The 14,123-nt window shown below is 32.7% G+C and overlaps 2 protein-coding genes across 4 annotated transcripts; one reads left to right on the top strand and one right to left on the bottom strand.

The window, feature by feature from the left end:
- Positions 1-4,378: 4,378 nt before the first annotated feature.
- On the top strand, positions 4,379-7,415 carry LOC107922371 (ADP-ribosylation factor 2). Its single transcript, XM_016852369.2, has 7 exons — positions 4,379-4,562; positions 5,062-5,232; positions 5,622-5,692; positions 5,851-5,970; positions 6,607-6,725; positions 6,809-6,890; positions 7,127-7,415. Exons 2-7 carry the CDS (start codon positions 5,085-5,087, stop codon positions 7,130-7,132), a joined length of 546 nt encoding a protein of 181 aa, XP_016707858.2. The 5' UTR covers positions 4,379-4,562; positions 5,062-5,084; the 3' UTR covers positions 7,133-7,415.
- Positions 7,416-10,508: 3,093 nt separating this feature from the next.
- Positions 10,509-13,205, bottom strand: LOC107922372 (uncharacterized). 3 transcript variants are annotated; one of them, XM_016852374.2, is made up of 6 exons: positions 13,058-13,205; positions 12,477-12,583; positions 12,206-12,370; positions 11,727-11,849; positions 11,429-11,572; positions 10,509-11,061 (listed from the first exon to the last, which is right to left on the bottom strand). In XM_016852374.2, the coding sequence occupies exons 1-6, from the start codon at positions 13,059-13,061 to the stop codon at positions 10,606-10,608; spliced, it is 999 nt and encodes a 332-aa protein (XP_016707863.1). In that variant the 5' UTR covers positions 13,062-13,205; the 3' UTR covers positions 10,509-10,605. The 3 variants fall into 3 exon arrangements, with proteins under 3 accessions (XP_016707863.1, XP_040943276.1, XP_040943277.1); XM_041087342.1 differs by having other exon boundaries at positions 12,477-12,574; positions 13,058-13,172; XM_041087343.1 differs by lacking the exon at positions 13,058-13,205 and adding an exon at positions 12,703-13,040.
- Between the last annotated feature and the right edge of the window lie 918 nt (positions 13,206-14,123).

The following is a 14,123-nucleotide window of genomic DNA, read 5'->3' as shown; positions in this document are numbered from 1 at the left end:
TTTTCGTTTTGGTCACTTAATTAAAAAAGTTATAATTTGGTCATTGAACTATTCAAAAGTTTTTGTTTAAGTCACTGGGTTGTTAAACCAATGTTATATGGCTTTCTTTGTTCGCACTACTTGCACCAATTGGGAGCTCTCTTTTCCCTTCTCTTCTACAGTTCAGTTTTTTTTCATGAAACAGCTTTAGACATCACGAATCTGGGAACCAAAATTCAAACAACTTTTTCTTTCTAATCTCCAACACTGACCGTTAGATCAACTTGGATCTAAGGTAATTTCTTCTACTCATTGATCGGCACTGATTCATCGTACCAATCGTCAAATTGCCACTTGGAGCTCATTGGCAAAACTTAAAAAAAAACTTAACAGCCCAAGGACTTAAGTAAAAACTTTTGAATAGTTCAGTGACTTAAATGAAAATTTTTTAATAGTTTAGTGACCAAAATGTAACTACACTTAATGGTTTCGTTTACCCTAACTAATACTATTATGATGCTTTTGTTTTTCATAATTTTATATAATCTTTAAATAAAACAACTAAAAACAACATATCCAAGAATTGAACACGTGTTTAATAAAATCTATATACAAGTTCTTTACCACTCCATCTATAATCATTGTTGAATAAATTTTAAAATAAAAAATATATATTTTACATAAAATATTTTCTTTCACCCATGTTGTGTGCAACATAATCTAGTTAGTAATAAACTTAATAATAAATAGAAAAATAAAAAGTCTATCGATGCTTTCAATCATTATAATTTTTATTACATTTAAAGTTAAGTCTTTCTACTTTTAATCTTAAAATTTTAGTCCTTTTATTCTTTTAATTTGATAATTGAAGTCCAATTGATAGCACTATTAAAAGGCTTTCACTAAATTGGATTATACGACTTTTTTAAAATAAACAAATTGTGTTCAAGTTATCAATATTACACTTGTGAAAAGTCAAATAAGAAAAATATGTTGAATAAGAAGTTATAAAGTTTTCAAGTTTATCTAGGTTGCAAGGTTATTCAATATTGTTTTAGAGAAGCAAACTAAATGTTGATGTTTTGTTTTTGCTTTCATTGCTTCCACACAACTTTAATGTAACACCCCACACCCAACTCGATCATTGGATTTAAGATGTGAGACATCATATAAGTTGTCGAAGCAACTATAAACTTAATTCAACATTGAAAAGAAGAATTATATGAAAAAAATAAGTTTAATCATGCACTTAATGAATTAAATGAGTTTTAAAACCTATAAAAGCATTATTAATTCAATTTCAGGTTCTAAGCTTACGAAAGTTCCCATGAATCACCGGTAACAAATGAGGGACCAAAATGCAAAATAGCTAAAACAGTGGTCTTGTTGTGACACTAAGTAATGTATGTCGCGACACTAAAGACAATCAAATCTTGGTGTCACGACTTTACTAAGGGAATGTCGTAACCATAGAAGCAGTAACTTGATGTCACAACTTCAGTAGAGGAATGCCATAACCATGGAGCCAATAGCTTGATGTCACGACTTCAATAGGGGAATGTTGTGATGATGGAGACGATTTTCTCAATATTGCATCATTTTTTACAAGCTGACCAAGCATCAGTTCCATTTGGTCTAAAATGACCCAAAAACCCATCTCATCACGTTATGAGCATTAAACATAATCTCTAAATACTATCATTGGCATATCTAAACATCTATAAGCACGTGATTACAAGTATTTACATATTCATACAAGATACATGCTTCATACTCTTTTACTTGGCATGCAAGCAATATATCTCAATTACAAGCATAACATAACCAAAATGAGCAATCATATCATTTTATCACTAGATTAATACATATACATACCACCTAACATATATGATCACATTCAAAATGCAAAACTTCCTACTATAAGTACCAAAACAATAAGATGAGCCTAAGGACCAAGATAATACACTAGGTACATGCCATTTGCTACAGGTATATTAAAAACTATACAAACTTTGTTGAGTTGAGAATTGAGTCCCAGATGTTGTCAAAGACCTTGAGACTTCGAGATCTAATGTTACTTATGCACGAAAATAAACAAAACTGTGCGCTAAGCAATAGGGCTTAGTAGTGCTAACATGATTTAAAATAATAATCAATTATAAGCTTAGTCGAGAATTGAGCAATACATTATGCTTATTACGATATCATATATCAATATTTAATTCATCTATCATTATATCCCAATTATATCCACATTATAGCATATCACAAGAACCATTTCACTTTCTCATTACATTCTCGAACTTACTAATTTGTTTTATAACCATATCGGCCCTTAAGGCTTGTATTAATTGGATTACATGGTCTTTTGCATGCCATATTTTATTGCTCTAACATTAATAGACAATTACACAATTCAATATCCAATGTTAATAAGCAAAGTACATGTTTCATAATCCATATTAACCGAACACAGACTCAAGACGTATACATGGATTATCCACCTATCACACCAATATATCCAACACTCAATGCCTCATCGGTATGTCCAAAGTATAATATGTGCTCCGCGCCTCATCAGTATAAACTAAAGTAAAAATATATAAATGTGCCTAACACCTCATCAGTACACCTGAAGTATGATATGCACTCTACGCCTCATTGAAATAAACCAAAGTAAAATCACATACACTAACTTATAGCATGCCAACTATACCCGACTCTATCCGAGATCGTTAATAGGGTATTCAAAGTTTCAAACATACATGTTCACACATCATTTTTTCATTACATGATATTTTCATTATCAATTGCATACCAATGCCATGCTTTTATATACAATTTCATTTTACATCAAATTTCACATGTCATTTATTTCATAGTCATATTTTTGCTTCAAAACACAATATGCATACAAACACATATACTTTCATCACATTGCAACATTTCACCATGGCATAAAATTCTTACCAATCGTGAGACAAGTAACAATCTTTATCTTAGTCAAATTAGTACTTAATCGGCTATAAATTGAATTCAAATTCATGAAAGCACAAACCAGAATAGGTTACTCGTCTATGGCCTTCGCCTTTCCTTTATCTCAAGATGCCCAATGTGGTCTTTAATTACGTACGATAAATTCAATAATGGAAATAATATTAGTTTCACACAAACACATGAAAACAAAATAATTTAACATAGTTTGTATTTTATTCATTTTAGTCCCTATAAGACCTAATATCTGAAATGATCTTATTTCTCAAAATTTAGTATTGAATCAAAATCCAATTTCATATTCTTTCATTAGGGACCTTTTATTTGTAATCTATAGCTTAATTTCTTAACAACTTTCCAATTTAGTCTTGAATGTCATATATGAACTATATAGCTTAGTACAATTTCTAATCAAATCCTACGCTTTTCACTTTTAAACTTAGTCCTAACATAACCTAAGTTTATTAATCAACAATTCTTAACATTATCAAGCTTGATTCCACAAAAACCTACTAATGGTAACTTAGCATATACTTAGAAATTTGATAATCTAAAACTTGGGTATGATAGATTAAGCTCAAATAACCTTATTCAATTTTGGATCGAAATGCAAAAGGAAGTAAAAGGGAAATTTTGTTCTTTCTTTCAAGCTTTGGACGACAATTTGGGAGAGAAGAATGAATGTTCTCTTCTCTCTCCCCACTCACTTGTCATATACTCTTAGATAATAGAATGATTAAACTTAATTAAGGAACAAATCTTACTTAATTAACTAAATAAATGGTCATGATCATTATTTAACATAAGGAAAATGGATGGAAAGGATTGGTCTCATCCACTAACTTATGAAACATTAATGGTTAACATTAGATCCATTTCACAAATTTTAATTGAGTCCTCAAGTATTTTCTAAATTAAAATTTAATAGCGATTACACTTTTCAATTTAGTCCCTATATTATAATTGATGATTTTCTCGATTTAATTACTTGACTGTCCACAAATGCCTTTCATTCTAAATGAGTAAATCCTTCTATTCATAATTTCATGGGCTTGGTTTGTAAAATTAGATTCTGAAACCACATTTTTTGACACTGGCTAAAATCTGGTCATCACATTTAAATTGACCATTGAGCAATTTCTAAAAGAAGTGCCATAAAATCTAATTTAATAGATTTCTTTTAAAATATTGTCAATTGGAATTTAATTACTAAATCAAAAGAGTGGAAATATTAAATTCTAGGAATCAAAAGTATAAAGATTAAATTTTAAATATAAAAAAAATGTAGCGCTGAAAACACAATTAAACCTAAATAAAAAATATCTTGTGGGAAAGCTGGGCCACTCGGATAGTGTAAGCAACAGTGGCGGTGTCCATAACTGAATGCAATTGGTACGCGAAATTTGACGCGGGGGCAATTTTGTTATTTTATGTGAAATGATGGGGAAAAGTATCTGGTGCGGGTGCAGCCCGCCTTTTCCTTCATAAATAAATTAATTAATTTGCTTTGGTCTCAAGCTCTCTCTGCCTCTCTTTCTTCCATTTGCTTCAAAATCAAATTCAAAATCTCTCTGCGATTTTCTCCAAAGGTATATAACCATTCTAATCTCTGTTTCGATTTTTCCTTTCGATCTCTCTGTTTCGATTTTTCCTTTCGATCTCGCAAGTTGTAAATGTAAAGAAACCAATTCAATGCGCTCTCTTTGTTTTAGTTTGGATGTGAGGCTTTGAAATCCTTTCATTTTACTTTAAACTTTGTTGGTTATGAACGATTCGTTGCGTGAATGCTTGCTTTCCTCATGTCTTGTCAGTCGATCGAATTTTGAGAAATCTAGTCGCTTTCCTCTCTTATCTGAAAATCTAGGCGATGAAGTATTCTAGATTTATTGTTTTTCATTTTCTCCATTTATGTGTGTATATATACTGAATTCTCGATGGTAACCGTGGAAATGGTATAATGGTATTGATTCTTCGCACCTCTACCTTCAGATCTATTTGGTTTACCGAAATCTGATTATTGATTGGGAAAATGGTACGCTTGAGTTTTTTTTTTTTGAAATAATATATTTAAAATATTGTAATATTTAGGGATCAGCAATTAGGGAAGAGAAATGGGGCTGACATTCACGAAGCTTTTTAGCCGGCTTTTTGCTAAGAAGGAGATGCGGATTTTGATGGTGGGTCTCGATGCAGCCGGTAAGACTACCATCTTGTACAAGCTCAAGCTTGGAGAAATTGTTACCACCATTCCAACCATCGGTGAGCATATCTAACTTTCTTGGTCCTTCGAACTTTAATTGCATCTTAGATAATATATTTTCATTCAGGGTTTGTATCATTTGGTAGAAACTTTTTTTTCCTTTGTCAATGCTATCATTATTGTTTTTGTATATTTGAGAATTGAGATGTTAGACGTTTAGAGCCTTGATATTGAAACATGTATAAATCAAATGCAACCGATTTACACCTATGATTTTTAGATCCAAAATTAGGAATTAGCTTTGAAGCATGTGACCTCTAGTTAGAGGACCATAGTGCTAATATTTCATATTGTGATTTGTATAGTACTTTGAATTTCTTCAGGCTTGTGATTTTATTAATCCATCTCAAGCTTTATCTTTTTAACTAGTCATGGTTTTCCTTTGCAGGATTTAATGTGGAGACTGTGGAATATAAGAACATCAGTTTCACTGTGTGGGATGTTGGTGGTCAGGACAAGGTATGTGTTTTCTCCTTTTATGTTTCCCTATTATTTCAGCAATAGTTCAAATGTTATTTAATTTTTGATGCAGTGATAGTTAGGGGATCTTTACATGTTGTGGTGTCTAAGTAATGCTTAGTCAATAATGCCCCAGTTTTTCATTCTTAATCTTGCAGATTCGTCCGTTGTGGAGGCATTACTTCCAGAATACACAGGGTCTCATCTTCGTGGTTGACAGCAACGACAGAGACCGTGTTGTTGAGGCTAGGGATGAATTGCATAGAATGTTGACTGAGGTATGCAAGTTAAATTTTAAGTGGAACCACCTTTGTTTCCCCGGTTACTGGTTATGCTTGAATTGTATTGCTGTTAAGTGGCTTCGGATTCTATTGTTTCTGCCTTCGTATAACATTAGATTTAATAGCTATAAACAAGCAAAAGGGTAACCTAGTGCTCAAGGGTCAAGGCTCCTCTATGGTGGTCAGATGTCCACTGTCTTACACTAGTAGTCAAAGGGGGGTCTTTTTTCTTAAGTTTGATCCATTAGCAATTGTTTCAAGATATTCCTAGCGTAACTGACTTGATTCTTCTGTGGCACTTGAGCTGTCAATTGTAAAGACCATTGCGCAAGTGCTATTGAGTAAATGTGTTGAAAGACATGTATGGTACTACAATTTTAAGAAGCTAATGGTTATTTTCAATAAAAATTGTGTGCATAATCTATGCTACTGGTTTTGTTCCAGATATTTATTCATCAAAAGTAGTTTCATGTAATGATTTTGATACAGTCTCATTCCCAATGAGGATACGAAAAATATCAATGAAAATAGAGTTACTAGAATATTGAGGGCAAACTTAGGAGCATGAGTTGAAACTTCTGATGTTGGCTTAATTTTGCTGGATTTTCATGGTTAACTATAACTCATTTTCAGGATGAGCTGCGAGATGCAGTATTGCTTGTATTTGCAAACAAGCAGGATCTTCCAAACGCAATGAATGCTGCTGAAATAACTGATAAGCTTGGTCTTAATTCCCTTCGACAGCGTCACTGGTATGCTTTTGCATTGTGTTTTCATGCTTTAGTTTGCTAGCTTCTTATTCATTGCCACTAATGTATCTTATTGGTCTTTTCAGGTACATCCAGAGCACCTGTGCAACATCTGGTGAAGGGCTCTATGAGGGTCTGGATTGGCTTTCAAACAACATAGCTAACAAGGTAAGAAGATATACTTTCAAAACTTATCTTTATGGATAATTGTACTTGATTTACATCCTTCAAGGAGTATAACTTCATAATCAAACCGTTTGATTTTGTCTTCTACACTCCATGTTTCTTTTTCTCTTACAATAGGTTGAAACAAGATTCGGCAGTGAAATATAATATTTTACACACTATCAAATAGTCGAAAATGCTCTTTTATTGTTTTCTTATGTCCACATACAATTTTGCAGGCCTGAAGCCATTAAGAAGTGGTATTTGCAGTATCAAAAATTCTGGATGCAGGGGTGAACATTATCTAGTCTTATTTTCTTCAATTATTATTATGCCCTCATTTTTCGACTGTGACAGCTGGATTGTTGTTATGCGTTTCTATTTTTGGAGATGACCATATTAGTTTGGACCTTGTGGTTATATATTGCAAACAAAAAATTGGTTTGATTGGATGTATAACTCTTTCTGTAACAAAAACTTATTTGCAATTGCATGAATTGCATTTCTATGAAACCCGGAATTTGGAAATCTTCTGTTGCATTAGTTTTGCAAAATACTAATTTTAGATTGGGAAGTGAGAAGAAAGGGAGGAAAAAAGGGATCTATATATCTTTCACAAGTTTGAGATCCGAACCATTTGGATTAAATCTATGGCTGAGGTTTAAGCATTATTTTGATTAAAAGGGGATCTTATATCTTCTTTCCTTAAAATTATTCCCAACTTTCTTAATTATCTGTTACTCGAATCTTGAAATTATAATTTAAATTTCCTTTTTAACTCTTATCACTTAATTTCTATTTATCAATTCTTTCTTTTTGTTTCAATAAATCTTCCATAGATGCTTTTAAACCCTAAGCATACCAAAATCTAGTCATAAACAGCAGAAGAATTATCTATATTTCAAATTTGAATTTAATAAAAGTATCAACGCAATAAGGATCAAGATAATAAAAATTCTTTTCCTGTAAAATAGATGCCTTTTGAATATTAAAATTTAAAATTTTTGGTATTGTTCTTCATTTTACTTGATGTTGGCTTGTGTCATGCTGTAGTGGAAAGATGGGAACTGTAGAATAAGTAAAACAAAGTTTGAGGGTTTTTTTTTCCATATATATATATAGCTTAGTGAAAAGATTTAGCAATTTGTATTTGCTAAAGTTTGCACTTGGGGAGTCCGAATTACTCTTTGAATCTAAACAAACTGTAATAGATTTGCTGATAGTATTTGATAGTATTTTAGAATGCATCTGAATACTTTATTTGGTAGAGACTTTGATACCCTTCTATGGAAACACCATTACAAAGTTGGTCACTTTTCATAGATATATATTGTTGGAGATCGACCCGATTAAGCAATTAATAAGTAAAAATAGCGAAAGAAATTGAAAAATTAAACACACAAATTTAACGTAGAAAAATCCCTCCAAAGAGAATAAAAAACCACGGGTAAAGATAAATTTACTATAGTGGCAAAAAAACGGAGAACCCTAAAAAACGTAAACATTAAATTCTCTAAATGTGTTATGAGCTCTAATCTTCAATGGGAGTCGATTTTTAATGTTGTAAAAGAGACTATTTATAAACTAAATTCACAGGTCAAATAATAATAAAATAATCTAAACTAATCAGAGTTTAATTGAAACAAATAAACAAGGTTTAACTAAAAGATTATTTTTTAAATTTATCTAAAATAGGAGTCATACTTAACAAGTCTCCACTTTGACTCATATTTCCACAACACCATCTTTGCCAAAGCCCACCACGAGCTTATCTTGAACTATGTAAGGAATTAACAAAGTCGAATCTATGCTTAGAAACTGGAAGACTTCTAACCTTCAACTTGTACACTGCCAAATCAAAACTAACATGGGTTTAATTTTCACAAACACAGTGTTCTAACTTTTCAAAACCTGCATCCAAAAGAAAATCTCTCTTCAACGAAACGGTCATACATTTTTCCTTTCTATGACTAAGTTGCCTCCGCTCCAAACGAGTTGACTTCGACTTTGTAACGAACGAGGGTCATTCGATTTCACCGGTCACTGTAGAACCTTCCAAAATTTAAAGATTATCTGTTCTTTTACCTTTTAACAAAATGAGAGATCCACGAGATACTTTAATGCCACTTGACTCGATGTTGGTTTTACATCCTTTCAAGTCTAAAATACTTAAAAAGATGAGATTCTTTCATAAATCAAGTACATACCTAACATCTAAGAGTGTCCTAATCGTCCCATCGTGTATCCTAATTTTAACAGTACCAATACAAATTACCTTACTGGATGAATCGTTTCCTATGTGCACAACTCCACCTTCAACTAAACTGTATGTGGAGAACCATTTTCTATTGGAACACATGTGGAAAGAACATCGCGAATCTAGGATCCACTCGGATGTAAGCTTGGAGTTATCACTTGTTGGCACTAATAAGAAATCATCACCGCTTTCATTGGTTAAATTAGCACCAGCTACATCTTCCTCATTACTCTCAACAGCTCTTTTATTCCGCAATTTATAATAATCTGCTTTGACGTGATCTAACTTTTTACAATAGTAACACATTGTCTCGCTTCTTTGATGTTACCAAAACGGAAGCTTGTCTATCTGCCTTACTATCCGAACCAAACTCATCGTCGAGTTTGTCCTACTCAACAAATGACCCTTCATATCTTCAAACGAGAATGTCTTTGCCATAAATTAAGGTCTCTCTGAAAAACTTGTATAAAAGGGGTAATAAGTATAATAATAGTATAGCTTGATCTTCATCGTCAATTTGAACCTCAACATTCTTTAAATCATTTAAAATAATAATGAATTGACTGATATGATCTCTAAGAAGCTCACTCTCATTCATGTGAATCATAAATAAACGTTGTTTCAATACTAAACGGTTAGTTAGAGACTTAGTTGCATAAAGAGTTTCTAATGTTTTCCATAAGGCGAATGAGGTATTCTCCATCAATACCTCTTGCAATACGATATTTGCAAAGCACAACTGAATTTCAGACAAGGTCTTTTCATCAAGACCTTCACATTCTATTTGATTTAGATTCTCAGATTTTTTTCCCAATAACAACTTTTCTCAGGCCAGTTTGAACTAGAATTGCCATCATTCAAACTTGACATAGATTGAAATTTGTGACACCATCGAACTTCTCAATTTCAAACCTTATTGCTGCCATCTCTGAACGAGTTGATATACAAAAATTAAACTAACTCTATACCACTTGTTAAGGATCGACCCGATTAAATAATGAACAAGTAAAAATAGCAAAAGAAATTGAAAAATTGAACACACAAATTTAACATGAAAAAAATCCTTTCAAAAAGGATAAAAAAACTACGAACAAATATAAATTTACTATAATGACAAAAGAACGAAGAGTACAAAAGATGAAGATAAAAATTAAACCCCGAAAACCCGAAAATAAAGAACTCTTAAAACATAAATACAAAATTCTCTAAATGTGTTATGAGTTTTAATCTCTAATGGGTATCAGTTTCTAATGTTGCAAAAGAGTCTATTTATAAACTAAATTCATAAGTCAAATAATAATAAAATAATCTAAACTAATCAAAGTTTGATTGAAAGAAATAAACAGAGTTTAACTAGAAGATTATTTATCAAATTTGATTGAAATAGGAGTCATATTTAGCATATATAAACATTGAAACAACAGATTTCAAATGAAATTAAAGTAATAAAAAATTAGATGATTATACACTCAACAACTTCTTACGATGCTGTTTTGCATTTCTCCTATGTAAGCTCCATCTTTGTTTAATGTTGAATATTTGCTTAACTGGGTCATATTCGTTTAGTTCCTTAGATAATCTAAACTCCTTGCTCGAAGTTTTAGAGTCAGATCGACGGCCACCTGTGAGTCTATCAGCTTCAGCAACTAGATCATGTATCAACATCTCAGTGGTCTTGGCAGTAATTCCCCTTAAATACCAAGAAATGGGTGGGGGAGGGACAATGGCTGGTTGAACCAGTTGGTCCAAGCTCACCTTTGACCCAATCCTTCCTTTACCCTCACTACATGAACAATACTCTGCCAATGTTTTAGGTTTGAAAGGAAAACAGGTTTCCTCATCCACAAAAATAGGTTCTATTCTCCACTGACCTTCAAACTTCTTCATGAATCCTGTGTTTACTTGTTCGAACTTCATCTGTTTACTAGTCATCATTAGAATCAAGAGTAACTGCAAGTAACCCATGCATAATCTTTTTACAAACAACTTGTATCTTTAGTTCAAAAGTAGGATACAGATGATATGATTTCTAAGCTTTTTCATGTTTCTGGAGGATATTAGGATCTGATTTCCCGATACCCATGTGTCAGATACGGGCACTTAAAGAGAAATAAAGAGCTAGAATCAATTAAATGGCAAGCTAAGTGGAGATTCAAAATAGATTAACCCTATATTTGAACTTCAAAAAAGAAAAAAAGCAACCAAAATAGACCGCCAAAGTCCTACTTACAGAAAAGATTCAGTCATGGATTTTTAAAATTGAAACTGAGAAGAAAATCCTTACCGAGTGATCTTCTCGGTTTTGATCCACTAGAACACGAACTGAGATGGTACCTGACCACCAAAGGAATCTCCACAAAGCAGCTTGCTCCACCTCAACCACCTGTCTTTGACCTTCATCAACTAAAACCTTTCTAGATATCACTTCCTGAAGCAGAATACCAGTTCATGAAATAAATATATGAATTTCCTGAGACTGCTTGAAGCATTGAAGCTGGGAATGCCATTGCATCAAATTGGTAATGGTGTCCTAAATAGAAAACTTCAATCTACTATTATGGATCAAAATATACCGCTCTTACCTTAATGTTCTTGAAAATTCTCTTACTATCAGGATCAGTTAAAATATCATACACTGCATCTGGGGGCAACCCAACATCAAGTTTTGCCTTAAGGTTGCAAAGAGAACCTTTTGGCACACTAACCTGCCAAGAATAACATTAGCCTAATTCTTTGCAAATTGATGGGCCCTTAGAATAAAATATCCAAGAATGTAGATAACAGCAATGTAGTGCAAACTATATTTTAAAATTACAAGCCAAGGGTTTTCTACAACTTTGGCTATATGAGTGAAATAGCACTAGGAAAGTTCATGCTTTTGACTGGCCTAGAGTTAAAAGCTTTTACTAGCAGGCACTCGAGAGTGAGTGTCAGATACTTGTATCCTTGTTTAAATATGTGTCGGATACAAATGCTAGTATGGGTACTTCATGAAAACTGAAGAGTTCGGGTCACATAGCTGTTGAGAAGGAAACCATGAAAGTTCCCAATAACTCTTTACCTTTATTTCTGGAGGTTGATTGACCCATGAAGGATTTTCTCTCCAAGCTTGCAATTGTTTCCCCAGATCAATCCTCAATCCAGCAAATGAACCCTTCTCCTTCTCGAGAAAAGAGTTCGCAGATTCAAATCCATCATTATCTTTTGCTAATCCCTTGAACTGTGACTGAGGCAAAAAAAAAAAGAAGAAGGGATTTTCATTCAAATTCAGAGATAATTAAAAAGAATAGTCCATTAAACGAATTCCCCCCTACGTAGGAGAAATGACTAACCTTAAGATGGTTTTGAAGTTTGTTAGGAAGCTGCACAAAAAAGGCAGAAAAGGCTTGATCAAGAAGCTTGGATTTTCCATTTTTCCCTTGCATCTCACCTGTTAAATCTAAAACATAGTAATACAACTGTTAATCCACTATCGCATCAGCAAGTGATTTAAAATCCTATCAAAACTTCCAAAATTTTAGAACTTCGACTAAGTAGAGGATGAATGGTAAAACATACATCATAAAGCTTATTCATTAAAGTTGAATGTAAGGTGTCATCCTAAGAGCCAAATATTCATATTTTTGGCCGTGAACCTAAGTACCAAAGATGAAGTCAAACAAAACCCTTGGTAAGAATGGAGGACTAAAAACTCCTAGAATCAGATTCAAATAGAAATTACAGCCACAGACAAGCCCTTTATACGATTAATCATATTAAGCCAGCCTCGAAGCAACGCCAGATTAAAAAAATATATATGAAAAAGCATAAAGAAAACAACTTCGAGTCAAATACTAAGCAGTTAGCAGTTTTTGATTGTTTTTGCAGCAAAATTCAAGATTCTCCTTCAAAGAAGGTCAATTCGAATACCTACCCATTCAAAGTTACGGAGAAAAAGATAAAAAAAGGTAGAGAGCAGAAAACCCAAAAGCAGAAATTAGGGGACCAGAAAAAAGGCAAATCGAAGTAGAAATGTAAGAGCTTTTGGAATGAAAAGTTAAAGACGAATACTGAGAGAAAATGGGTGAAAATTCAATAGCCGAGTCAAATCTAGAGGTGCTCATGCGCCGTGTGGCCCGGCCCGGCTCGACGGCCCGCCCGAAATATGAAAGGGTTCGGATAAAAATATAAATTTAAAATATGAGTTTGGACAAAAAACAAGGCCCGATTAGAAAACGCACCGAACCTTGGGCACCACTTTTTTGGCCCGGGCATGGCTCGGCCTGAATATATAATAAATATATTTTTATTTTTTTTAATTTTAAAATATTTTTAAAATACTATTTTTTTATTTTTTATTTTTAAAATAAATTTTTGGTGTTTATTAAAAAAATGGGCCTGGCCGGGCTCAAACTTAGGAATTTTTTTTCGGGCCGGGCCTGGACAAAATTTTAGGCCCATATTTTGGGCCGAGCCCGGGCCTAGGACATGGGCCGAAATTTTTTTGGGCCCGGCCCGGCCCATGAGCACCTTTGTCAAATCTTATCTCATCTTAAAATAGATTGGAAATTATCTCGTATCTACGAGAAGTTCTGCACAGTTTATATAAAAAGGTTGAGTTCTGCACAGTATATAATTTTTTTAATTATATTTAAAGTGAGTGTAGTTTTTATAATTAAGTTTTAAATGATTTATAATTAGGTTAACTTTTTAAATATATTAATTTTAAATTTATAATTATATTTATTTTATTGATGAAATAATATATCAATTGATAATGATAATTACATTTATTTTATTTTTTCGATAGAAAAAATACAGTAAAATAGTGGCTATAAGGTAAAGAAAACACTAACAGGCGATATTGGACATAGTAGCAAGATGGTCATTAAGTAGTTCTTGGACCAGGAACGGAGGTTCTTCAAACAACTACAAGTTGTTGTAATTTAAGCTGGCAATTTTAGTCATATGATCGGCAACTTTGTTGTGGTCCCTGGGAA

The sequence above is a fragment of the Gossypium hirsutum genome, chromosome D01, assembly GCF_007990345.1.
Source record: "Gossypium hirsutum isolate 1008001.06 chromosome D01, Gossypium_hirsutum_v2.1, whole genome shotgun sequence".
Classification (NCBI taxonomy): domain Eukaryota; kingdom Viridiplantae; phylum Streptophyta; class Magnoliopsida; order Malvales; family Malvaceae; genus Gossypium; species Gossypium hirsutum.
This window is presented reverse-complemented; position numbering and strand designations above follow the sequence as displayed.

Coding starts and splice junctions, on each gene's coding strand:
- LOC107922372 (XM_016852374.2), bottom strand. Junction 11,850..12,205: donor ATCAACCTCCAGAAATAAAG/GTAAAGAGTTAT, acceptor TATTCTTGGCAG/GTTAGTGTGCCAAAAGGTTC. Junction 11,573..11,726: donor GAATTTTCAAGAACATTAAG/GTAAGAGCGGTA, acceptor ATTCTGCTTCAG/GAAGTGATATCTAGAAAGGT.
- LOC107922371 (XM_016852369.2), top strand. CDS start 5,085: ATGGGGCTGACATTCACGAAGCTTTTTAGCCGGCTTTTTGCTAAGAAG. Junction 5,971..6,606: donor TGCATAGAATGTTGACTGAG/GTATGCAAGTTA, acceptor ACTCATTTTCAG/GATGAGCTGCGAGATGCAGT. Junction 6,726..6,808: donor TCCCTTCGACAGCGTCACTG/GTATGCTTTTGC, acceptor TGGTCTTTTCAG/GTACATCCAGAGCACCTGTG.